This window comes from Varanus komodoensis, unplaced genomic scaffold, assembly GCF_004798865.1.
Source record: "Varanus komodoensis strain SLA01 unplaced genomic scaffold, ASM479886v1 scaffold38, whole genome shotgun sequence".
Taxonomy (NCBI): domain Eukaryota; kingdom Metazoa; phylum Chordata; class Lepidosauria; order Squamata; family Varanidae; genus Varanus; species Varanus komodoensis.
This window is the reverse complement of record NW_025335909.1, coordinates 4,943,992-4,970,876: the sequence shown is the minus strand read 5'-3', so window position 1 is coordinate 4,970,876 and position 26,885 is coordinate 4,943,992. Positions and strand designations below refer to the sequence as shown.

The 26,885-nt window shown below is 46.9% G+C and overlaps 1 protein-coding gene across 1 annotated transcript in view; it reads right to left on the bottom strand.

Annotated features, from left to right (window-relative positions):
* The window catches only part of TMEM132D (transmembrane protein 132D), a 176,651-nt gene extending 162,447 nt beyond the window's left edge, over positions 1 to 14,204 (bottom strand). Inside the window, exons 1-2 of the mRNA XM_044440942.1 lie at positions 14,154 to 14,204; positions 12,282 to 13,198 (exon numbers count right to left, since the gene is read on the bottom strand). Coding sequence (XP_044296877.1) covers positions 12,282 to 13,198; positions 14,154 to 14,204 — 968 coding nt within the window. The remainder of the gene's footprint in view (positions 1 to 12,281; positions 13,199 to 14,153) is intronic.
* Positions 14,205 to 26,885: the final 12,681 nt, after the last annotated feature.

Here is a 26,885-nt window from a genome sequence, read left to right as displayed (position 1 = left end):
GTGTGTGTGTGTGAGGGCATGCAGAGAAAGAAAGAAACGTCCCCCCATCACAAGGCTTTGTTCTGGTTTTGAATTCAGCAACAAGTATGCAAAAGAAAATATGGGGATTTTTTTCAGCTGCTCTTTTCACTGATGTTTTACATTTTATTCTGGTCCAACAATGCCATGTTTTCATGTTTTGCAGCATCTCCCAAACTCTAGCAAGGTGATAAAGGGTTTCTATTATTTCATCTCTGTACTGGCTGGTTGCTAAAGCTCTCTGGATATCTTGCCCTAGTTCATAAAAATAATGCAAATAAAAAGTATTCAAAAATAAAAAAGGAGAAGAGAAAAGGGGGGGGGAAGGAAGGGAGGGAGAGAGGACAAAACAGCTAAACATATGATAAAGGATATTCCTGCAAAACCCTGGGATTTTTTTCTTAGTCCTAACTCTTGCCTTAAACCAGACCTTAAGACAGAGCTAAAATCCCCCTCCACAGAGACAGCTTTCCAAAAGGCTGCACTCAGTGTGACTTGGCTGATCAAGCTTGTTGTTCAGAGCCAGAGTTAGGCGCAACCATCGGCGCAAAGGGCCACACCGCCCATGGCTCCCAGCCCTGCACCAGCAGAACGCACAACTGCTTGCACAACACTGCTGACGGACAGGTCACGCTGGGGGGCTCCGCTGCAGAACCAATTCCACATGTGGAACCAGCAACCACAACTCAGCGGCACTCCTCTGGTGCTACTGGAGTTTGGAACGACACCCTTGGGCGCCGTGCACGGAATGAGAGGGGGCAAAAGCTTGCCTTCCCGTTAGGTCCCCAAATTCCTGCTCTTCGAAAAGTTCCTCCCCAAAGGAAGTAACCCAGAGGGAGCATGTGACCACCAACGCCCACCACCAGCAGCCACCTGGAAATTCATTGGGGCTTAGAAATCTCCGAAAAACTGACAAACTACCCCATCTTCATTCATTCTAAACATTACAGAGGTTTAGGGTTGGGGTGGCCCAGGCGACTGCTAACTTACATACTTGCCTGCCAGTTCGGGAATGGAGCCAGGGCCCTTGAAAAGAGGTTTTACTTCTTTTTTGACGGGAGGGCAATTTCATTTCTTTCGGGTATGAAGCTCTGTGCATCACTGGATTTACTTCACACTCCCTTTCGCACACACACCGCCCAGCTCATGTGCAACTAACACACAAGTGGATGGAAAAGCACATCTTGCAAAGAATCTCGCTGCACGTACAAAAGACATTTGCGGGGATGTAGGGTGTTTTGCAAACTCCACCTGCTGGCACAGCTCCTCCATTGCACCGATCAATAACCAGCCTTTAGCAGCTGAGTGTGACTATGGCAGATGGGCCCTGTGGCTCTCCTATGGCAGGCAGTGCTGCGCTCATTCATTGGCAAAGTCCCCTTTGTCAAAGTCCCCTCGGTTTGTGGTTTTCCAAGCTTGAAAAAGGCTAGCGCATTTCCCAGCCTGCCCCCTGCTGCAATTCGAGATGCTCCCCTTCGCGTGGCACTCCGACAACCAGCACTTGTGGGCACTCAAGTGACAAAAGAGCAAGGAGCAGGAACACCATGAGTCAGGTCTTGCTGACATTGAGGAGACCTGCAAATCAAAGGCACCCACAATCTTCTAGCTCTGACATTCGTCCAAGCAGGATCTTCACCCAAGCCCAGCAGATGACTAAAATCAACAAGCACAGAAAAACAACTGCCCAGGTGACAAATCTGCCCACCTCCAAAATATTTGGTCTTCCGTCTAGAAATGTGGAAAAAAGTGAAGAGGTTTCAACTCCTGCCTAGCCCATCCAGCTCTGAATCCCCTTCTTCCCCACTGGAAATCCTGCTTAAAACATTACTACCTCAAGACACATAGCTTAATTGAACAGGGAGCTCATTAGCACAAAGTGAAAGGATCTTTAATTCAAAAGCTTGGATTTATGTTGGGGAATTTCCTTCATGCCCACTCCCTTCTCTCCTTTGTTAATTCCTTTGTTGAAGCCAAATCTCCCTCATTTAACTGCAATTAAGTATCTTTTTTTCAGGGGAAATGATACTTAAATCACTGGTAGCCATTTGTAAATATTAAAATGCCCCTTTTGAGGCTTTTTAAAATGTGCTAAATAAATCATCTCAAGACAAAGAGCCGTGCATACAATTTTGCATTTAAGTGTGCTGTGAATGTGGAAGGATTTCTATAGGAGGGGTAAAAAGCCAAGGAGATTTAGGGATTCAGCCTCCTTCCCTTGAAAGACTCCAATTTTTCAGCCCTACCCTGGTGCCCATTTCCTGTTGTATAAGTCAACCCAGCTCATGGATTTCTGACCCTAAGCCAAGCACATTTGATTTGCACATTTTTAAAAAGCATTGCACGAATTGCATATGAACTGGAAACTGTAAGTACCATTTGTAGCTTTATTTATTTAATTTTTAAACCACTCAGTAGCTAATCTTGCCCGATATTTGTGCAAACAGTGCTCGAGGGACATAGTTTATGCTTCCCAAATAGTGCAAGTCAAGCAATTTGCCCAAATTTCTTCAAATCATCTGTGATAGAACTATGCAAAAATTAAATGATTGCATTAGGGGGGACGAGAAAAGAAGAACCTCAGAATCTTCTTGGGAGGGCCTCTTCTGAGATATTTCTACTCTGCAGCAGTCAGGGGCAAAGGACAATAACGCAGAGACACAAGACAGAAGACGCATGGGCTAGATGGTCGCTAATTACATGGTGTTTGAGAGAAACTGACACATTCAGGGTGAAAGAACTGACACATCAACATATGTTCAATGTAGCTATGCCTCCATTAAAAAAATAAAGACTTAACTTCCAAGATAGCAATTAAATGCCAATCCACTGCCCCACTGCAACTAAAATTAACACTACTATTTCAGCTGAATCTACCATACAAGGGTCTTGGAGACATGTAATTGAGGCTGTCTGTGGAGGGGGAGAGAATGAGCTAGACGGCTGTGAAGCAAACTGGATTGGAAGAGCCAAGTTTTTATCCCTGCTCTCACAGAAGCTTTGCTCCACCAGGAGGAGGAAACCGCTGAATCAGAGCCAACACACTATGGATTATCGGAAAGTAAACCAATTAAATCAGCAGTGAAACCAACACAAGCACCGTTATCACATCAGTGCAACACTTGCTAAAAGACTTGGATAGATAAAAAGATTTTTGCCTGACTCCTGAAAACCATGCGTATGAGCAGCAGAGGAGGATGCCCCAGAAGAGCTTGGTCTTTGATGGTGAAGGTACCTGGACAAAGACTTCAGACTACGATGTTAGCAACCTTAAATCTCCCATCCTCGTATTTGAAGTGCTGCCCACCTGACACCCCAAAGGCTACCTAGCTTCTATGGGATGCCAGAAAATTCAGGCTTGCGGAACAGTTGGTGTTCAGGGGAAGTTCAGGTATGGATCCCCTGAAGCCTCCACACACACACACACACGCCTCAGAGATGAAAACAGCACCCATTCCTCCTGATGGGACATCATGATGCAATTCAGGTGAATGCCAAAGAAAAAGCTATTGTAGAAAGCCAGACTTAAGGCTTAAAAAGGATGCGCACTGCCTTCGGCCATGTGTGAAGGCTGTGATTCTGCAGCAGCAGGGGAAAGGCAGAGAAGGTGCTTTGAGAGAAGAGGATCCAACCCTGTCTTTCGGATACCAAGTTTCTCGACTTCAGGGCTGCAAAGATTTGCTTGATCTCATCACGGGGCTGCCTGCTTGATGATGGTGCTTTGCAGAGGTGATGCTAACCTTTGCTCAGTCTGGGGACTCCAATCTCAAGGAGGCTCTTGGGGGGCTGCATTCCAGAAGAGGGTGGGCTGAAGACACTGGGGTGGAGCCAAAGGCAAAAGGAGCCAAGCCCTGCATGGTGCAGCTTCTGCCAGTAACAAAACCATAGCAGAGGACTTTCAGCCTTTCAAAATGGGGCAGGGAGCATGTAGGAGCCAAGAAACCAGTCAAGCGATCGGCAGTCAGGAGAAAGCTGATGAGCCAGAGGGAGAGGGCAATACTGTCCTGGAAAGTCTGGGGGGGGGGGTCACTGCAGGACCCCAGGTGAGCCAGATTTGGGCCACAGCAGGTTTGTCTAACCAAGACTGCTGCAGCAGAGCGATTCCTTTAAAAAGCAAGTTCGAGAATAAGCTACCCTGACAATCGTTACTACCGAAAACAAGTTTGCACACCAAGTACAGCTGCAAAATCCTGGCACCCATGGGGCATCCAATACACTTTCCAGCCCCTGAGCGCTTGGGTAGCACTTCACACCTGCTCCAGACTTACATTATGCAAATGAGGAAAAAATTAAGCCGCTCTGCATTGTTCAGGTAACTGAAGTTAGCTCTTTCCTTTTTCATGCAAATGCTGAGTGGCCCGCGCACAAAATATACCCGTTTACATCTGGGGCTGGCAATTTGGGGACCCAAGAGGGATCTGGCCCAGCTGTTGATCGTTCCCAACTGCCTCCTAACACAAGGGGCCTTACCTGTCTGCCTTTCAGCAGCCGTTGGCTCGACTCCTTTTTATCAGTCAGTTGGGAATTTAAGTATATCACAGCGACATCTCCCACTATTAGGTAAAAGCGTGATGGATGACTGAAGCACCACCTGCAAACAAGGCTTCTCGCAAGTTGTCAATGCCAATCACGCTTGCCATCTGTCTTCTATTTATCTGGCACGGGGCTGACAGCCCTCTCTCTTATTGCTTCATTTTCTTATCACTGAAGAACCCCTAATGTTTTCTCTACAGATGCCCAAAAAGGTATTGGAATACCAAAGAGGCAGAGGAAGAGAAGAATACTCTGAGCCTACCAATTCCAAAATTGGAGCTCATATTTTTAAAAGCAATCACCTACACATCCCCGCTACACAGGAAAAAAAAAGAATCTTTAAAAAAAAAACCATGCCGTTATTATGAGCCAAAAACTAGTTAAAGCGATTTCTGCTGAGCTCCATATTCTCACCTTAATGAAAACTTGATTGCAAAGATTCAGCTCTCCCACATCCACCTCCTGCTCTTCGTAACCTCTCAGTATCTCCATTTTATATAAAAGGAACAATTGGTCTGTGCCAAGCAGAAGACTTGCAGTAAAAAGGACCAAGGGCCACCTTATTTTTGTAGCTATTGCTGTGTTTGCACTGACTGGACTATTTAAATTGGTCTCCTTTTGAACACAGATAGACAAGGATTTTCATTTTTTTTTTGTTTCAAAGAGGAAGTGGGGTGTATCTTGCCATCAAAAGAAACTGTTGAGATGACCTTGGAGGCCCTAATCAAATACCAAAATAAATGCTAAGGGAAGCCAAATATCCAGTCGCTGAATGAAAATAAGTGGGGTGGTTCCATGTTTCCGTTAAGTTTTTCTCAAGTTTCACTAAATCCAGCCCTCCTGGAATTTCAATGTGACCCATCAGGGCTTCCTAGAATGCCACACCCCCTTCTCTGATCTACTTATTTGGTATTCTCCCCATTCCAAAGATCTGGAAGTCCTCTGCTGAGGCTTAATCATGAACACTAACAATTTTCAGCTACATATACCTATAAAGTGGGTACTCTAAATATTTCAGCTCCCCGCCTTTCTGCTTGCAAGTGCCATCCAATGCTGCAACATGGCCTCCAAGAGCTCCTCCAACATCGAATCCATTCCAGTGTACGAACACAATTTAACAACCACGATATGGAACATGTTGATGTTCGAAGCCCCAGTTTGATGGAAAAGAACCTGAAATGCAACATCCCCCCTGAAGCACCACCAGCGCCCCCTTTCTCACTAACCGAAGCCATCTCATCCCTTGTTCAAGCATCTTGAACACCAACCAACAGCCCCAGTTCAGCATGTCCAGTCGAGAAACATTTTGTCTTCATTTGTCTGCTGCTCTTTCCCATTATTCAGAATGCAAGCTAGTGCTTCTAATTTATTAAGTTAAACAGGGACAGCAATTAAATATCTGGTGAAAGAGCAGCTTGTCAAAAATGCCTTGGCTACTTTCCCACAATTTTCAGATTCCCCTCTCATATTGCTACTGATCACCTGCCAGGCTGTCGGCAATTATTTCTTTGCATGACATTCCTTTACAGTAGTGCCTGGGATCTCGGAACTGGAAAAGTCATTGGAAACCAGAAAGGAAAAAAGGAAAAAAATAAACATGAAATAAAATACTTGTCTCAAATAGCAACTGGGGATGAGTCCACGTTAGAAGCTCTTCAGACTTTTCAGGTCCACAGAGTTGTAGAAATGTACTGGGTAGCTCTGCTGGAAGAATGACAAGGAACTTAAGATTCAACAAGTAGTACAGCGAGGTTTGCCAACGACCAAAAGCCAAGACAGTTTTTTTTTGAGGCATACCAAGGACTTATGGTGTCCCAGGAACACACACACACAACCAGTGTTGTCTTTTGTTCTCAGCTTCTTCAGTATCCTAGAATCTAACGTGAGATGCCTTGGTTGGCCAAGGCCTGTCAAGATGACGAGAGGGAAGGGCTGGTGTGCACTCCAGTCATCTTACATAACTGGAAGCTACACCCTGATGACCTCAAAATCTAGAAGTTCTTGTGAAGAAACACTCCAGGAACGTTATATTCTCCCAAGCTGCAATGAACAAGAAATGACAAACAAGAACGTCTGGATGCAGAGTGTTGCACGGGAAGCAAAGTTCAGAAAGGGCATTTCCAAGACCGTGCTAATGGCACTGTGATGCAAGGAGGCATTAATTCGCTTGCCCCGACACCCTAACAGATTGAGAAGCCTCCCTCGCCAAGCATGGATGGATCAATATGCTGCCAACCCTTGTCCTTTTTGCATTCACCCATGCTTAGGTCCATTCTGTCTTGTTTCTCCACGGATCTGCAATTTAGTCTTCAAGAATCCACACAAGATAAGTTCCTTTCAGAATGTGCATTTCCAAAATCATCTTCCTCAAACCTTGTATTTTAAAAATCTCTGTCAAGATGTTTGCAAGTCAGGAAATGTGTTGCAACCCACAGAATGGGTAAAAGCCCGGAAATGACTGCCTTTTGATTCCACCCCCTACAATGCCAATTTTCTAATCACTCCTACCAAAAATCAGCAATCAGTGCTTACTGACCATGTGTGTTGACGAAGGGGGTGTGCAATGACCCCTTCTGCCTTTTCCCTGATGGTTTTGTTTCCAAGTTCCTCAGAAGAGAAAGCGCACCTCCCCCCCCCCCCCAGTGGCTCCAGAGTCTGGAGGTTTGGGTTCACCCGAAAAGGGGACTCTAACCCAATGAGGTCACCTCACTCCAGGGAGACCCCTTGAGAAATGGAGATGCATCCCCAGATACAATGACTCCAGGAGGTATTGGCCATCAAGGCTGGATCTCCCAGAGCATCTCAGGTCCCTCAGCCTCACAGGACCAAAAAGCTACAGAAAGGCGCACAGTCCCTTTCATATCACAGTACCAATGAAGGAGGGGGAACTTCTGGAGCCCCTGATCTGGCTAGCATGGATTAAGCCCTCAGCTTCTCTTGCCCCAGCTAGAACAGGGGCACCTTCCACTGTTGAAAGAGGAGCTCCGCAGCCTAGCAGTTCCCAAAGGCCACTGTCCGTGGTGCTGGCAGGTGTGGCCTTGCTGTGCTCTTGCTTACCCAGTGCAACTGCCGGCAGAATATGCCCCTTGCCTTGCCAATCACAGTGTCCATCTTCCAGCACCTGATTGACCGGCTGCTTCCCCCAGGGCCCAGCCAGAGCCTGGATGCCGCTCTCCCGGCAGCACATATTAACTGAGCTTGCTCTTTCATATATGATAGAACAAGTCAGCAAAACAGCATGCCCCTGCCTGGGAGCGCGGAGACAGATAAATGACTGAATCAGCAAAGCACAAAGGGGCACCTGGGCTTTCCGGTAAGCCCCACAAATCTTCCCTTTATCAAAATCAACCTTTACGAGAAGGTGGAGAAAGGGAGGCCATGGCAGAGCTAGAAAAGAGGAAAGAAAAGCGATTGCCCTGGAGAAGTAGGGGCAGGAAAAGAAAGGCACAGCTACGCGTCCTTCACGAAGGGTGGCTGAGAAAGAGTAAAGACCTGGGATGGGAGAACATTTTTGCTTCACTTTGGGTTCGATTCTGTGTTCCACATTCTGGAGGAAAAACAGTCGTGATATAAAAATCAAACCAAAGTAGGACATGCCAAAACTAAGCCCAGAGCCTTCAGTGTCTGGCTTTTAAAAGCCTTGGTTTGGACCCCACCTCTTCAGCCATCTTTGTGGGGCTGGACTGGGGTTGCCACCTGCTTGCCCCTCCTCACCTTACCCCGACAGGCCCCACACCTTCATAGCTCTATAGCAGGCAGGTACATTTCGGTCCTCTCCAGACCAGGAAGAGCTATGGCTGAATTCAGCTGGTGCAGATGGGTGAAAATGTTGCCCCCAGCACATTTCTTGATACAAGTTTACCCAAATTCATAAAGTTCTTCCTTGTTGGGAGAGACAAAACTTGAGGGGCTTTTTTATGAACACAGGAGAAAACAGAACTGACAGATTTGCTCATCCCAACAGACAAATCACTCAACCCATCAAGTAGAAAACTCTGTCAGGTCATAATAGCCTTCAGCTTCTCTCTCTGGTTGAGGCTGACAGAGGGAGGAAGGAACTGAAAAACCGGAATCCCAGAACTAATAGAATCAGCTTCGAACATGAAGGGTTTACATGGATGTAACTTTGGAGGGAGGGAAGAAGAAAACCGATGGCGCATGTTCACTGGCATGAGGGAAGAGAGCCCTCCTGGGGAGCCATGGGTGACCACCCATGTCCAGAGCATGGAGCTCTGTGAAGCCGCAGTGACCAACTATGCCAGTGTTCTTGGGAGCGACGTCTAAACAACTGCAGGCTGGTCGCTGCCTCAGTCCCACGAGCACCACAAAACTCCCTGAGAGGAAATGCAGAATCTCAATGCAGAAAAAGTGCCCAAAGCAGCAGACCATCCAACAAGCTCAAGGTGGGTCTCTCCTTGGTGGGAAACCAGGGGTGGGGAACCTCCAGCCCACCTCTGTTACCAACATGGCTCACCTGGGCTCTCACGAGGGACACCCACCCTTGTCCCTGGCCCAGCTCCTTTCCCCCAAATATGAAGTATCTGGTAGTTTCCAGGCTTTTGGGCCATTTCCCCCCATTCTGAAAGATTGAATTGCTTTCCTAAGCCTTGGTTACTAGCAAGAAGAGCATGTGTCCCCCATCCTGAGAGCCCCTCCAAAGCTGGATTTACCTTTGGGTTGAAAGAGGCTGGTGCAGAGAACTGTGAGGACGGGTGTCCACTAGAGGCACCACTGCCAAGGAGGATTCCTCCATCAGAAACCATTGATCCTTTACAAAATGGTGCCTCTCCAGCCAGTGCGTCAGATGCAGTGGCCAGGGCTGCCCCGTCAGCACTCAAGGAGATGGGAACCCAGAGCTGTGGGCTGAGCCAGGCGTTGGTACCCAGGACCACGTCAGAGTCTGATTCTCTCCCTGGAGGCACACGTGCCCAAGCGACAGTTCCTGGGAGAAGAAACCGGCTGGCCACTGGAGGAACACAATCCCTTGGATGCAAGCCCAAAGGGGAGCGTTCTGTTCTTAAGGCCACGGACGCTCCGAAGGTATCAGCAAACAGACACTCCATCTGCTGCTTCTTCACACAGCCGCTCACCAAGCTCATCCTCCAGCCACGAAGAAATAAGGATAAGCCTGCACTCTGACGGGGGTTCATCACTCTGGGGGGAGGGGTGGGCACAGCAACTTGAGGAAACCAGCCAAGTCCAAGGAAATGTGCTCACCCACTCTCCCCGTCCCTGGTTTGCGGACGGCTGTTGAGAGGTAGCGGGCCTCTGCCCGCGACGGAAGGCCAAGGGCTGCGGGCAAAAAGGCTTTCAACATCGCTTGTGCTCCAATGGGCCGGAAAAGAAGAGTCGAACAGATGGGGAGAGGCTGTGCAGGTCAGGAGGCGAATGGCTGCATCCAGGCAGCCAACTGTGTTTTGATGGGATGCTCACTTAGGACAGTGTGATGGGCCCACCTATTGCCGAAACGCGCAGCTGCAGTGTAGTCAGCAATCTTCTTCCGCCAGGGACTCCAATCTTCCCCCCACCATTTACTCTCTCCAGGAGAACGCCAGTGGACCCGGCATGAGCGGAGCCTGGACTAGCGCAAGAGCAATCTGGAGACCTCCTAAGTCAGGGAGAACTGGCCCACACAACCGCCAGAAGCAAAGCACAAGATGGCACACCCTGCCCTTCGGTGTGCAAAAGCAGGCTGGACTGGCAGATGGACCGTCTTCCACCCAGGTGGTGGGGCAGGTTCTCCACTGAATCTGGGAGAACTGTGGGGACACAGGGTCGGCTGCAGGGGGGAATGTCCTCTCCTGAAAATCCTTGCTGCTGCCTCCCAGCACCTGCTGCCTAAAGGTAGAGCTGGTCCTGCGGTCAGGGACTGGGAGACGTTGTCCTGTGGGCCTAATTAAGTCGAGGGAGGTTCTCCATCTTACCTGGAGGATCCCAGCTGTTGTCCAAGCCTCAAGCCCTGGCCTGGAGGCTACCAGGGCTTGGGGTGGCAAGGACAGGATCCGTGCACACATGCCCTGCATGGTCCCTTCTCCTTTGCTCTCTCAAAGCAAAGCTCCCAGCTGAGTCCAGCATTAGTTTCGTCCTCTTGTGGAATCCCCCCACCCCTATGTGAGCCAATGTTCTAGGATTCCAAAGGCTCGGGCCAGCATGAATGAAGCCCAAGAGGGATTAATTCCACCGGGCAGACAGGGATTTTTGCTAAAGGCCTTTGTGAGCAGCAGAGCCCCCCTCTTCCCCGATTGAAACCACCGGGGAGGTGGCACACACCGTGCCTTGCTTAAACATTAGATGCCAGCATGGGGAGGTGGCACACACCGTGCTTTCCTCATATGCCTCACAAAGTCCTCGCGAGCGCTGCAGCATGCCATCTGCAAATGGGCTGAGAGACTGCAGCACCTCAACCATGCCTTGGGAATGGGCAAGCTGCATAACAATGCCATTCAGACACCTGCTTTGTGGTCTCCTGGTGCAAGGAACAGATTTCAGGCGTAGGATTTCTGCATGCCAGAACAGGAGTGTCTGCAGCAGTGTGCCCAGCACTTCTGACAGCTGATAAAAATGTTTTATTTATGATCGGAAATCATTCCAGGAATTCCCTTCCAGGGGAGGTATGCTAGGGATGCAAGCCATTTCCCCGTTGTCGGCTGTTCAAACGACCAGCAAAGCTTGGTCACTTCTTTTTTCCTAGGCAGGTCTTGGGGTATAATGTAGCTATTAATTTTGCTGCTACTGGGACTTAAGGTCAGGATGCTATAGCTGTACGAGAATATGAATACAGCAGAGATGCAACATCTGCCTCGAAATGTGCTATACAATGAGGAAAACACAATCCTCTCTGTGCATCTGTACGAAGTGTCATCTGAAAGTGTGTGTGTGAGTGAGAGAGAGAGATGGAGGGAGGGAGAGAGGGAGGGAGAGCTTTTTCCCTTCCCAGTCTCCAGAAGCCTCTCCCGTCTAGCCATGTCACACTGTGAGATCCTTTACATAGAAAGCATGTGTTCTCCTCCTGCTAGGCTCTTTCCCCAAAGGCTATTACATGACCGATAACACACACTGCCTGCCATCTTATCAAACACAGTCCAAGCCTAAGTACCATTGCATGCCAGCCAGTACGGCACATGAGGTATGATATCTGATTGTTTGTCACTGTCTGAAAAACTCAGGTGTCAGCAGGTACTGTCTTGCATGAATAGGAGTGTGTGAAGAATCCAGTCTGGGGGGGGGGGGGGAGGCATCCATGAGATTTCCCCAGCTCATCTTGCCAGACTGCAGCCTCCTTTCTCTCCTCCCTGAGCCCACCTCACACCAAGCTTTTGTGTGGGCATCCGGCAGGAAGCGAGTTCAAACAGAGTTTCATTTCTGCGTCTGGGATGTCTGTGCTTTGTGCACAGGGTGCCCAGAACCACGTGCCCTGCATTTCTTGCGCAGAGAACCTGCTCACATTCCCAAGTGTTTGTGTACCACATCTCCACTTGGCTTGCTTCCTGCCCAGGTTCAAGTGCAGGAAAGAAGTCCAGCGAGTGCTAGAGACCCAGTTTCCAACCTAATCTTTGCATTCCTGGGCATGAATAACTGAAATAAAACAGAAACACTAAAACAAAGTACCCTCCATTTTCTCAAACGGTCTCCTTGAATATTCATAGGAAAGCTATGAAGCACACTAAAATTTAACTCCGAGCAGAGGAGTGGAATGTTTTTAGCTGAGCTGTGTACAGAAGGTGGGGTCTTACCTCAATGTGAACTGGTCCTCTGTTGAATTTTTAGCAATGGAAACCACAAAGGTCAAGATATCGCCTTGTTTGACAGTCTTTGGTATATATTGGATAGCAACATTATTGTCCAACCTCATTTCACTCATGGAAGGGCTGCCCCGTGTCTGGTAAAGGAAAACACTTCCAATCCTCTGCAAAGGTGGCCCCGATTCATCGATGTCATTGCGTCCGGGTCTAATCCCGTTGTTTTTCCTTGGGTCCTCTTTGGCACAATCTCCTTTCTCGTTGCCCTGCTGGATAGCGTAGTAAAGCTCCACCGGACTGCCTTCTGACTGATTCAGCAGTTTCTTACGGCCTGCGACCACTGTGGGTGGGTTGAACCAGCTGGGAAGAAGTCCCAGCTCAGCCACACACAATCCCAGATCCCCCTTCAGCCTACAACTTCCTCGGACCTCCCTTGTCTCTCGGAAAGCAAACACCCTCAAGCAAGGCAGCTGCTCCGTGACTCTGTAATCATCCCAATCTCTCCCAACGATATAGAATAGAATCTGGACTTTGGGCCGACTTGGGTAGATCTTGTTGTTCATGATGTAGGCCTTCAGTTTCCAGTTAAGAGAGAACTTGGTGGCAGCAGCTCCAAATGGATTGGAAGGAGATAACAGGTCCTGGGGAACCACTTGTTCAATGGAGAAAGGTCCATAGGTTGCATTCAGTATGGGCGGCCTCTTTGATTTGTAGACTAGGAAGGACTCCACTCGGGACTGTAGACTTGAGTTCCTCATAATGTCCTGGTTGGCTTCTTTAAGAAAGAAAGAAACATCTGCATTGTGGATCTGGTAACTCACTGGCAGGTATGTCGGCAGCAAGGAGAACTTCTGGATGCTCTCCAAGATCCCCCAGCTCTCCGATACTGAGAAAAGGAAAGGAGAGATTAACTAGTTTCTATATTTCAAGGTGACCAGAGGGTGGACCTTAAGAGCAGCCCTGGTGGTGCAGGCCAACAATGACCTCCCTGTTTCCAACACTGGCCAGCAGGGTCATTCTGGACAGCCTCACGTGAACGTGGGGGCAATAGCCCTCCCTCACTCCTTGCCCCTCTCAGGAAGTGTTCCAGGGATGCAGCAAGAGGGATGAGATGAGGGAGGTACCATTTAGCCAAGGTGGCTAATCGTGGTGGATAGGCCTCCAAACTCACAGACAACCTAAAAGATCAGGGAGAGTGCCAAAAAGAAGAGAGCAATCCATCTGATCTGCAGGCCTTTTAAAGGTCTTAATTTTAAATTTTGTGTTTTTTTCAAGAAATTAGGGGGCAGAGACAATTAGGGGGGCAACCCCAAGCCCACCAGTGGCTGCCAGCTTATCCACCTCCATGCATGTTTCCCTTTAAAGTCATCACGTACCAAAACATTTGGAGCACAAAACTTGGAAAAGGCGGCATCAAATTAGCCCCTATTCTCTGCTTCACCAAGGCAAATCTGTTCACTGAGAATCCCTGAGTGGGGAAAGACTCACACACGCAATCTTGGTGTGAGTGTACCATCAGTTAGATCAAGGTTGGTTTTATCCCGTGAGTTCCACGAACATGCAGTAATATTCCTATGGAGCAAACACTGCATAGACTGAAAAACTGGGCCAGAAATGTCTCCGTAAGACCCTGGGGAGAGGATAGCCTTTGCAAGGAATGAGCCTGGCTCATCTGACACACAGCACACTCCTCTATGACCAGAAGTCCATTCAGTGCACTTGAAATTCCAGTGGCTCCTCCAGTCTCTCTCTCATTCTGCCTGCATAACCTCCTGCTTGGATAATGGCATGGGGAATGCCCCGAATTCACTGGGCGATGGTGGGCTAGAAATTTGATAAATAAGTGAGAAGCAGAAACGAGGTCACCATCATTTTCAAACCTTCCTCGTACACATATGCGTTCTCTCTCTCTCGCATATGTGCGCACATGCACGCCACGAAACAAGGACAAGGTCACACACCATTGTCAATGGCACATTAATCAAGTGAGCTAATGAGTTAACCCTGTGCAAACTTCACACTGAGCATTTTATCGCTTGCCAAACGCTAGCAGCTTCCACAGCTTGGAGAATTCTTCATGGCCAGGCCCCAGTTGCATGCCTGGTTTTATTTCAGGCCATAAGTACAGTATGTTTCCCACTGCTTTTTTCTTAGCCCAGTTCCTCCTCCTGCCACCAACCCCCACCCTCCTTAGCACTGGGGATGGAGGTGTGCAGACATATACAAGAGAAAGCAGAGCTGGGTGTCCTCTCTCTTTTAAGGAAACCAAAGTGGTCACGGCTGGAGAAGGCAGCAAACCCACCCCATGTCCCTTCCTCCCAGCTCCCCACAGCTTAGCTCCCAGAGCCTACCAACCACTGGAATTATGCATGAAGGGAGACCTGAGCACTGGAAGTATGACCAGAGTCCCCTCCTTCCTTCACTTCCTGCCCATGAGCTTCGAAACCCCTTCCCCTCACTTCTGTCCCTCCCTCCCTCCCTTCCCTCCCGCCATTTTGGAAGCAACCCTATCCTGGGCAACCTTGGATGGACAACACCGAGCATTCTGGACATTTCTCTGAACATGTGCATGGTTGCATCCATCGTCAACTTGCTGCTCTGCTGTGGACCAACTACACCCAAAGAACGGGGATCTCACCTCCCCTCCCAAGATATGTCCAGTTACAGGGTAGCCACAAGAGGGGCTAACCTCTTTCCCATCAGCACCACTGGGACGCCAAGGAAGTTCAATGGATGAGCAGGAGGAGAGAAGGGCTTGGCTTTGGGTTAACGCGGACCTCCAAGAAGAACACAGCTTGGCCCCCACACTCACCCAGATCAGAGGGAAGCGTCCCGAGCCAATGCCATCTGGATGCCCACATCGGGAAGCATGGCCTTTGGTGGCATCGCCGGGTGTCCACCATGGTGGACAAATGTACCCTTCCCAGGGGATTAGCCTGATCCGTCCTCAGAGGCGGCAAGCCCAGAACAGTGACTCAGGCAGGGCAGAGCCTCTTCCAAGGGGGAGTAATTCCTACTCAGACTTGCATGGAAAAGCAAGCTTCTGTGTCCATGGCAGAGGAAAGTAGGGCGTGAGTTTTAATTCATAAAAAAAGTTGTGTGTTTCAGTGAACAGACATCTGGGAAACAAAGATGTGGAAGAATCTGGAGGATGGAGCAGAGGAAGTGCCATAAAGCCAGCCTTTTAAAATTAATGCCGCTTTCCCATGTTCTGAGCTGCCAAGAAGACTTTATGACATCCCTTTGTGCTCTGTTTATGTTTGTGTTTTAAAAGCGTGCATAATTAAAGCCCCCAAAAGACTGCAGTACAGCCAGCTCCCTGATACAGTCTTGGCAAGTCACACACAAAGAAACAGACAGGCACAAACCAGCAACCCAAGGAATGGCACCTGGTCATGAAATAGCAGCTCCCCAAGGCTGCTGCAAAAAAAAAAAAAAAAAAGTGGACTGGGAGTGTCCAAGAGTTGGGATGCTAACTATCTTATGAACGCCCAAGGAGATTTCTTGTCTTCCCCCAATCTTGAGCCCCAAGGAATGGCCAGATCCAGATTGGCACGGCTGTTTGCATAGCCCAGTCTTTTAAGTACAGCACAGCAATGACCACCTGCAATGACCACCTTCAGATGCTTTAGCCTGCAACTTGCCCAGCCTAGTGAGCATATCCAGGGGTGAGGAAGTGGCCACACCTGGCAAGTCGCCAGGCCGGACTTGGTGAGGGCTACGGGCTCCAACATCAGGACTGCTGCATTTCCACCCTGGCTTTACAACATTTGTGGAGCTACCCCCAGTGCTAAGCCCTATCTCCAAAACAGGCTTGGCACTGGAAGAAGCTCCTAAATTCAGGCTAAAATCTGGAGTGGGTAAGCCACCCCACTCCGCCAGCCTCCAATGGTTGGGCTATGAGAGCTTTTATCCCTTTTGCAAAGTTGGTCTGCTAGGCCATGGCAGAAGGGTATTTCCTACAGCGGCTTAAGTGGGGTGGCTTGCTGACCTTCCAACAGCCCACCCCCTCAATCTGGAGCATGCTGGAGTCCATAATGCAATCAGCTGGGGGGAAAGGGCTAAAGAGTCTAGGGCAGAAAGCAAGTGAACAAGATTTCCAAGACAGCATGCAAAAAAAAAATCGGATGGTTGTGAAGGGCGGAGGGAAGGCGAGAACATGATTTCCATGTATGAATTACGTGGAAGCGAGTGACTTAATTAGCAGTGATAATCTCTTCCTTGATTTGTGGCACAATTTTCTACACTTTTTGAGATATTTACAGTATAATTATCCCTTTTCTTCCTCATCCTTTTCATTTTTTAATATATAGTGTTACACATTACTGCTTCTGCATCATAGATTCTAAGAAGCTATTTTCTGGCTTTCCTGAAACACCCACAAATCAGAACTAGCCATTCTGTGCTCCTAGTCTGGGGTAGGGGGCCCTAAACGCAACAGGAGGGGATGCTTTTCCATGAAGTTCAGCTTACGTGTCGCCTCTTTGTCTACTTCGGAGTGCCTGCCGTTGAAATGTGAATGCAGCTGGGTTGAACAGACTCACAAGTATGTGAACCTCATGCCATAATGCAGCTTCCCACCAGCTGGTGCCATCTGAGGAATGCCAGGGGGCTGGACAGGGACTCTGCAATCCCATACGTGGCCCACACACCTCCAGTTTCCCACCTTCCAGACACTAGATCTGTAACTATTCCAAAACATTTCAATCCACCTTCCTGAACCTGATGCCCTCTAGATAATTTTGACAACGTCAGTGACCATTCTGGCCAGGGACAACTGATGTTGAGGTCCAAAATACCTGAAGGTACTAAGATGGGGAAATTTGACCAAGGCATGTGAGTTTGGCAATGGAGTCAGAACAAGTCCCCATGAGTTACAAGAATACACCTGCTTCTCTCTCCTTTGCTTTCAACGCGGCCCTGCCTGATGAAGACTAGAGAGGCCAGCTATGACCTTGAGCTCAAGACCCAATTGCCAGCTCTGCTGTAGAAAACAAGAGGAGATTCCGTCGAGTCCCTTTGTCAATTCCCTGTGCTACGTAAGGCTAGAGTCGTTCTTAATGAGCAACCCACCACCCCCTGTTATTCCTCAACAGGGAACTGAAGGCTGCTGACACGGTTCGCTATGGTGGGAAGCGCTAATCAGCAATGCAACAGAAAGGAAAGAAATGGAAAGAGAGAGAGAAAACAGCATAGGCAGAAACTGAGGACCATCTACCGGAATTCTAAAAAGCAAATTCTGCTGTTTTCTGGAGGGATGTGTAGATACCAAAGAGACCCTGATTGTCAAGGTATATATATTAAAAAAAACCAGACAACAACAGTCCTACGCAGTAATTAGAATGGTCTGTTTGCGGGATGAGAACAATCCTCCTGCAAAGAGCAAAGCCTGAACGTTCAGGGCAGACCTTTCTCTTTCTGGGCTAATTACATTTTCCTACGGAGCGTCAGAGGCAGGAAAGGAATTCATGGGGAGAGGTAATCCAAGTCATGATGGGCATAAGAAATCAGCCTTAGCACCTGATTGGGCCAAGAAGTTAATGAACAACAACATCATCCATCCATCTATCCCCTATATCAGGGATGTGGAACCAACAGCCCAGGGGCATAACCAGGGCTTTAATATACAGAAGGGTGGTGTCAAAATTTGATCCCAGTCCAGAATTGAAAATCTGAATTAATGTTCTGCTTTGATGGACTAAATGAACAGCATTTCTGTAAAGTTCACTGCACGCCATGACTGAGCTGTCAGCTACGAATACCTGTGAACAGGCAGGGTCAAAACCTGATGAAGGCTGCAGTAGGGATCCTTTCTAATCCCAATCGTGACTGCATGGCCAGGACCAAAGGCCAACTGCCTTTGCATAACTTCTCCCAGATCCTATCAGCAACTGAATGCCATATCTTTGGAAGTCAGAGCTGAAGGTGAGTGAAACTTTTTTCCAAATATCATCCACAATCACTACTGGGGAAAAATTGTCATCAAAGACTACAGAGGAGAGCAGATGAGAATTTGGGAAGGGAGCAGTTTTACTTTGGCTTCATGGAGTCTCAGTGGTTCACCTTGTTCAGGGCTTATGGATTCTAGTGTCTTTTTCTGTTTTCTGACAGCCTGATGAAACTCTGAAAAATACAAACAGACTTCAAGAAGACACCTTCCCAATGGCAGCAACAACAGACAGCGGGATTCCTGAATGTTTCCTCTTTGAATTCATCTTGTCTACAGATCACAAATCCATTCCTCCCGCCTCCACATTGAAGCTGGCATTATAGCACATTGTTTCAGATTTCTGAGGAGTGGGATGCAAAAAAAAGCAAAAACTTTAATCCCACCCACAGATTGTTTGAGTTTAATTAGATGAGGGCTGTATATGTACTGGGAGGTCGGAGTGGCGCGGGGGAAGGTCTCATTCTTCCCCTTAGGGCATTGCTTTTTCCCTTATTTAAAAAAAGATGTTCCTCTCCCAACAACTCAGAAGTTGTTTTGAAAAAGAGGCGCATGGGAGGAAGGCGTATAGACACACAACACACACACACGTGCTGCAAAAGCAGCTGGGCAAAACAGGCCGGCTCTTTTGCTGCGACGTTTCTAGCTGAACTGAAGGGAAAAGGCCGTGCACTGAATTTCAATCGAATCCTTCTGGAAGCTGACAGCAGTTTTCCAAAATGGCCCCAAAGGCCAGAAATTTCAAACTGTTCTCACACTTCATCCAGGCTAGAGGCGTGAGCAGTTAATGAGTGGACAAAGTGGCCCACGAAGCAACTGTCTCCGGCCAGCATAAGAGCAGTATCTGGATCCTGGCTGAGGGGAGTTATTACTGGGCTCCAGAGGATCACAGAGCAGGGGGAGAACAGCAGCCCACAAGTAATGCTCTAAATCTTGCTTGGGCCTTTCCAGAGCCCATTCTTCTTTCCCATCAGCCCCTCAGTTCTTGGCAAGACACTGTGCACATATATAATTTTGCACTCCCTGGTCACATAAATCCAGGATGGAGGAAACACGTGGTCCTGAAATGGGGCTATGGCTGTGTGAATCAGCAAAATGCAAGCTTGCCAAAGTCTGGCATAAAGATGCAGCCCCCCCACCCCCCGTGTGTGTGTGTGTGTTTCAAACAGATGCACCTTTGAAATGTACACAGTCTCCTTCCATTGAGTAAATTTATGTGCAGGTATTACGAGCAAGCATGCTGTCAGGTGCATTTTTTTTGGTGAAGGGTGGATCCAGAAATCACATTGCAAGCTCAGAAATGTGTGGATTTCAACTGCAGGTTGCATTTGAATACATGCTCAATTCAGAAGGTGAGAACTAGGTGGTTCTTATTTTAAAAAATGGTGAAGGGATGGTCAGATGGAATTTCTCGTGCAAAGATATGTACAACCATCCTGTACATTGATAAAGTAGAAGCGGAAGCGATTCAGCAGGAGCCCATTCCGCAGGGCTGTGCACACCCAGACGCTAAAAGGTGTTTCCTTTGAATGAATTGCCATTTGGCCGTTGCAGACCAGATGAAACTCCAATACATTGGCCACCAAATGAGAAGAAAGGGCTCGCTGGAGAAGAGCCCAATGCTGGGAACCAGAAGGCAAAATGAGAAGGAGAGAGTAGAGGTCGAAGTGGCTGGATGGGGCAGTGGGCATGGGCTTGGGATGGTGGAGGACAGGAGAACCTGGAGGAATGTTGTCCATGGGGTCGTGATGGGCTGGACATGACTTAGTGACTTAACAAACATATTTTGCAGGACAGGTGGAAAACGTCAGAATGTTATCAGCTCCCACTAGCTGAAATATTCCACAGAATGCTTCTCCCAGACACCACCTTCAAAACCAGAAGCTTCTTCTGAGTGTGATCTCTGAGGGAGGCCTCATCGGTCCTGGTGGGAAGAAGAGGGCTTTGTTTCTGAAAGTTCCCGAACTGTGGAATAATCTCTCCACGGAGGACTACCTGGCACCAGCTCCCCTATCCTTTTGGCACCAGCTTAATGCTTCCTCCTTTGCCAAGGCATTTAACAACAACTCTAAATCACATGACAGCGTATCAGTTTTTCCTTTTAATAAGCCCAGTTCTATTATCTTAATTACTTTTGCAAGCATTTAGATGCAGGATTTCAAAATTCTGCAGTGCACAAGTATTATTTTCCGTTATTTGTGCTTTATATCATATTTTATGAATTGTTGTAAACTACCCAAGAGTCTTGGCTATCGGGAAGGAAAGAAATAACATTAATGATGACAATGATAGATTCAATGCTAAAATCTGTTTAAGCATCCAGATCTGCCATGTCAATCCTTTCTTACCCATTTGTAGTTCCCCTAAGATTTTGGGAAAATTGATCAAACTGAAATTGGGCACTGTATATCACATCTCTTAATACTGCAACTTTGGGTGGTGCCTGGTCTGTTTCATATATTAAGAACCAAGTACAGTATGTTTGGAGAGCAAGTCTAGATGTGGGGACTCTGCCTCGGGGAAAATTTAATCTTGCTGAAGATGACCCAAATAGGGTGCAAGTCAAAAGCAAAGTCTGATGAAATACGGTAGGATCAGGGAAACCAAGAACACCCTCTTTACTTAAAAGATGCTTTCTTTTCAACGATAGTCATGGCAGAATTGAACTTCAAAAAGAGAAGAGAAGAGAAGAGAAGAGAAGAGAAGAGAAGAGAAGAGAAGAGAAAAGAAAACACTGCTTTACTTATTTGGAGATAACAGCCAGGTTTTTTTTTTTTTTAAATGAGGAATCCCACAGAAAACATATAAGTTGAAGAATAACGTTCATCTTAAGTATATTTAGTTTGCCCTACAGACTCAAGTTTAAGAATGACTATATCTCACGTAATCCCACCGATCAGTTTGTCAGAGTAACCTAATCATTTCATCAGACTTAAATCATTTGAGAGCCGTCTTTCAACTGAAGTTCAGTACCAAATTTATATTGAACATGAAAACATGCTTTAAACACATTTCACAGCATTCCAGTTTAAGAGGCCAGAGGGAATCCTGGTTCTGTGTTGAGAGGTATGTGAGGTGCCTTTCCATTGGTGAATCACTGGGGTGCAAGAAGCGGCATTTAAAAAAAAAGAAATGTTAGATTTGCAATCAAATTTCATTCATTGACTGTATATTACACAAGTCCTTAGACTGTGGCAAAGTTAAACTTCATTAAAGTGCATTTTAAAACAAAACAAAAACAGTTGTCATACTTAAAGGGAGAAGCACATGAAAAAAATATGCAGAGAAATACAGACTTCTCTCTCTCGAAATGAGCATTTTTCTCATCTGAATGAGCCAGAAAGGTAACAAACTAAATAGGGATGAGCCAAAATGACTTCCAGATTTTGTTTTGTTTTTGGAGAATTTAAGTGAGATCCAAAACCACTGGTTTCCTTTCTGACTTACAGTCTTGTGAGCTTTTTAAACAATTCCTACTCACTCTCTCACATAAAATTAAAATTCCCGGGATACTTTGGCAGGACTGGAAAAAACCCCTAACCATTAGACAGCATAAGAACTGATTTTATTTTGCAGCATCAACGGTCTGCAGCCTTTTTCGTCTATCTCTAAGTCAGCCCAAGTTTTGCTAGCTAGCCAGATCTGGGTCTTGAGTAGCCAACTCTCTCAACTACCTCATCTCCCCGAATGTGTAACCCTGGTTTAGAAATCAACGTGCGTCGCACTTCTTAAACTTGACAATGAAGCATCAATTTCTACTCTAAACTACTTTATTAAAACTGTGACAAACTCAGGGGAGGGCTGGGCTGACTTTGAAGAATGAATTGGCGAGGCATTTATGTTTTCTTTCTTTTCTCATGATCTTTTCAATCTGAGCTATGCAGCAGCTGAACATTAGAGAATGTGTTTCCTACTTTTTCAAAAGGCCGGGAACGTGATGAAAACCACCATCAGAACAGCACAACAAGGGACAGGATACAGAACGGACAAGATCCTTCAAACCGAGGAGAAACACAACAGAAATGATGCATCCTCAGATATCAAAGTTCACAAGAAGTAGTTCCGTGAGATGAAAGGAGTCAGGCACTGCGATCAAAGGCCCACAGACCTGGATGGAATCTCGGTAGAAAAGAAAATGCCACCACTCTGCCTTTGAAGAAATAACCACCATACAGCAATAGTTTGAAGATTGGAAGGATCGGCCACCCAATCTTTGACCCATCCAGCTGGATACAAGAGACATGGGGAAATTGTTCAGCTCAATTCTTTAAACAAGCAACCCAAAACTTGTATTTCCTGGATCAATCCATGCATCAGAACAGTAGCTTCCTTTAAGGCTGCGTACTTTGCTGCATTATGCAATGCCATTCTTGGCCAGAAATGTGCAAAAAGCTGCATATGTTAGTGGAAATGCACACAATGTAAGTGTCTATTTTCATTAGGGCTCAGAAGAAACACATTCAGTTCAGTCTGAGGCAAACTCAGCTGATTTTGTGCTGTTTTGCACTTACCTAATTTTGCAAAAAACAAAAGTTCGCACCTCCCTGAAATTTTGCAATGGAATGGCCCAATCAAAAGTGAAGAGTAAAATGCTATATTACTGAAAAATACCATTATTTATTGTTAAAGTTTCCCCTGCTTTATTTTAGGGAAATTGCCTGGAAAAAAATGTTTTAGGTAGAAATGCAAGCTGAGCTGACTTAGCCTGCTGGGGAAAGCTGTGCAAATCTGGGCTCGGCAATGAAATGAGCACAAGCAGATGCCCGAAGATGTCTGCAAATTTTCAGTGGACATGCTCCTACTCACATCTATGGCTTTGGACAGGCCACACCTGCAAGCTCTGCAGGCAAAAGCAGAGTCCCCCTCTTCCCTGTCTTGGGAACTTATGCTCAATTTGTCAGTGTGTAAATAGTTCGTTTTGTCAGTCTTCTGGGGTTCCCCTTCTTCCTTGGTACTCCGAAATGAAATCTTATTGTAGGTAAGAGAAGTTTGACCTTAATGCTGATGCAAACACAACGGCAAAATCCCTGTGTATTTGCAGAAAAGGCAGTGATCAATTTGCTACTTCACACACAGCAGCTCCAGAGGATCATTTTGATTGCTGCTAATCTACTGTAAGATGCTTATATTTTGCTAATTTAGCTTTAGCAAAGTGAACCACAACTCGGCTGACTTTTCATTCAGGGAAAGACAAACAGCAGCAGAGAAAATGAATACAACTTGCAGCCCAAAACATCTGAAGGGCAACATCTCCCATAATCCTCAGCCAGCATGGGCAATGGCAGGGGATAAAAGGATTTCAGTCTCAAAGTGATGGGGTTACTTACTCCTGAAATACAGCAGATTGAAGGTGGAGAAGAACCACAAACCAATGTTATTGGGGTAGATCATCAGGTAACTTCCTTACTTCCCTATGGAAAAGGTACGTCCCCATTACGTTCCCATGTACTATTGGAGGGCCTGAATCACTTGCTTTGGAAAAGCAAGTCGTGAGTGGAGCCGACTGGTGCCGGAGGTCAGACTAGATGGCCGGGAGACCCTTCTGACTCGCTCTGTTTCTATGTTTCTAAAAGCATCGCAGCTCAGTTGAGCCCATGCTTTGTATGCAGACCATCTTAGGATCAGTCCCCTGCCAGGCCCGGGAAAGAACCTGGAAAGCCGCCACTAAATCAGTACAGACAGTAATAAAGCAGTGGGACCAAAGCTCGGACTCAATCTATGTTCTTAACAACAGAACTCTGGACAAGAATCTCTACAAACTTTCAAGACCGCGAGAAGCTGCTCTAGCCGGATGACATCAGGGTCTCTTAAGGCCCACAATTTCCCTCGGGTCCTGCAAGATCCTCAGTGCACCAGTAAAACATCTGTCAACTCTGGTTTGTCTCTATTTCTCATTTTCTCAACCATAACATCATTTCAACCTGTTTATCCATCACTTTCTCAATCTGGCCAACGGAAGTAACACTCACGGACATTTCCATGTGCAGTTTCTCTGATATATTCTCTGCATACATATATATGAATATTACATTCACTTTTCCTAGAGTACACACTTTTCCAGATTTACAATTGGCACTGCAAGGTCGGAACAGTGCAGACACTGCTGCACAGTTCTGCTTTGATTTGTATATGCAAATTGGGAAAGTCCATATAAAAAAATTGGACTAGATGAACTTCTCATCCATCCCTAATGAGTCATCAATTGGATTGCATTTGGAACTGCTGTTTGCTCTCTAGAAATAAGAAATTCGCACAAATGGAGAAGGGATCAAGCAGAAAACACGGATAAGTTTCTCAATTTGTGCAAGTTTCTTCCCTAGACTGGAAGTGGGGCTGATTCCACTGATGGAAGAACCTCATACCAACTAGCTTGCTAGTACAAATTGAACTGGAACTTATGCATAGGTCAAACTCAAGGATGGCTTTGCCAGTCTGAGTATTTTGGGAAGACACATTCTCTTGCAGAGACCTTTGAATGGCTCCTGCTTGCATATCTTGTGTGCAATATGGAGATCTCCTTACCTCCCTACAAATTCTCCATTGTGGCCACATGGCCTGCCCCCTTTGATGTGGCAGAGGACAACTCCCAGAATTCCTGATCATTGACCATACTGGTTTTGGCTTCTGAGAGTTGAAATCCAAAGCACCTGGAGAAGTACCATCACCATTCCTCTGCTGTACAAGATTGTCCAAGCTGTGGAGGGGAGATACTGCCCCATAAAATGATGCTTTCCCTCCATGCTGCAACTCGTAGGAGGGCACCAAACTGGGGAAGCCCCCTCCAAACACCCAGACGTCCAAAGCGACTCTATGTACCACCACTCAACCATGACCCCGGAAGATGAGTACCGCCACAAGCTTATACTCAGGTATGGATTTCCTGCCACTTTGCACCCAACTCATGCAGGTGAAGGAGGTAGGATGCTTATGCAGGCAAATAAATCAAAGCACATGCATGCAGATACATGCAAAGGACCCGAAAGGAAGACCTTTGATGAAAAATAGGTTCCCGCCCCTCCTGCCCTACTAACCCTTGGAAATCACTCACCAAATGTCAGAGCAGAGCCCCTGCAATTAGAATCCTTCGAGAAGTGGTAACTTTCCACATTCCATTCAAATGTCAAGATTATTTTTTTTAAGAGGGGTCATTGCAGATGCTAAGAGGAGAAAGAAAGTAGTTTGCAAAGAGTGAATTTATGAAGGCGGGGAGGAATCCTGCTTTCCTGTGGCAGCCAGGCTGAGTGATAAGCAAGAGGCAGGAAAACCAGGTCATAGCAGAAAATGATCAACAGCGGTTGAAAATAGGGAGACTGGTGAAGCTTCTGGCAGTTGGACTCCCTGATCTTGCCCAGTTTTTAATTTTGAGCCGCAGAGGAGCTATCCATGGTGCTGAACTCCATTCTCCAAAAGCTTTGCCACCATGGACGGCTCCTATGTCCATGTGGGCCAGAAATGCTTTGAATACATAAAATAATACAAGGTTTGTGGGTGGGATATAAATGTTTTAAATAAATTAAATAAATCTAAAGTTCAAAATGAATGCTGCAATGGATAAAAGTCCCTCCGAAATAGGAGTTTCCAGTGCCCCCCAGCCGGGTGGGATCAGGTCCTGAAAAACGGGCCAGAGAGGGTTATCTGATAATCAATTTATCCCCTATCCCTCCAAGGTGTCCAGTGGGTGGTGGGGGAGTGTTCAATCTGGAAAAACTGGGTGATGTGCAGCAGACTAGCAAGGGTTTCCAACTACCAGTAGCAAGGTATTGAGAATGGGCCCTGGAGTGGAGTGGAGTGGAGTGGAGTGGAGTGGAGTGGAGTGGAGTGGAGTGGAGTGGAGTGGGTTCCACTGGCAAGGAAGTACACGGTGGCAAAAACTCGGCCAAACTGAGTTGGCCTTTCTTGGCATTTAGGGCCTACTCTTTCCCTCTTGCTAGGAGGCAGCCCCCAAGAGCTTCTCTGAAATTGAACTGAATTCCACCACCAAGTTGACAGACTCTTGACACTCCTGGGTCAGGGCACTCACAAGTGGCTTGCTCTGTCGAATGACTATGAGCGCCACTTTCTTCTACTCCTCAGACCAAATTCTTCAGCTCAGGATTCCCCTTCCAGTGGGATGTCTTCTGCACTTATTTATTTATTTATTTATTTAAAATAGTTATATGCCGTCCTAATTGCAAAAAAGCCTCAGGACAGCTTACGAAGTAATAGCATAAATAAAATTTCTGACCCACACTGGCTGCAATTAAAAACATAGAAAAAACAATATTAGAACTTATTAAAATACTGCTGGAATAAAAAGGTCTTAACCTGGCGCTGAAAAACAAATAACGATGGTGCCAGGCAGACCTCTCTGGGGAGCGCATTCCATAGATGGGGCGCCACCGCAGAGAAAGCCCTCCTCCGGGTACTTGCCCCCTAATATCTTTCACAGAAGGTTTCATGGATCTCCAATCCTGCGAGGCTGAAATCCCTACTTCTATTCTCAAAGCAATGCTGTGAGGAAGGCTGAGAGGTGCTAATAGCTCAAGGTCACTCTGTGAGCTTCATGGCTTAGTAGGGAACTGAGCATCAACAGTTCACAGCCTCTCTGGAAGCAGGTGCCTTGCAGAGATGCTGGGATCAGCTTCCAATTTCCCCATCCTGCATGGCTTTTA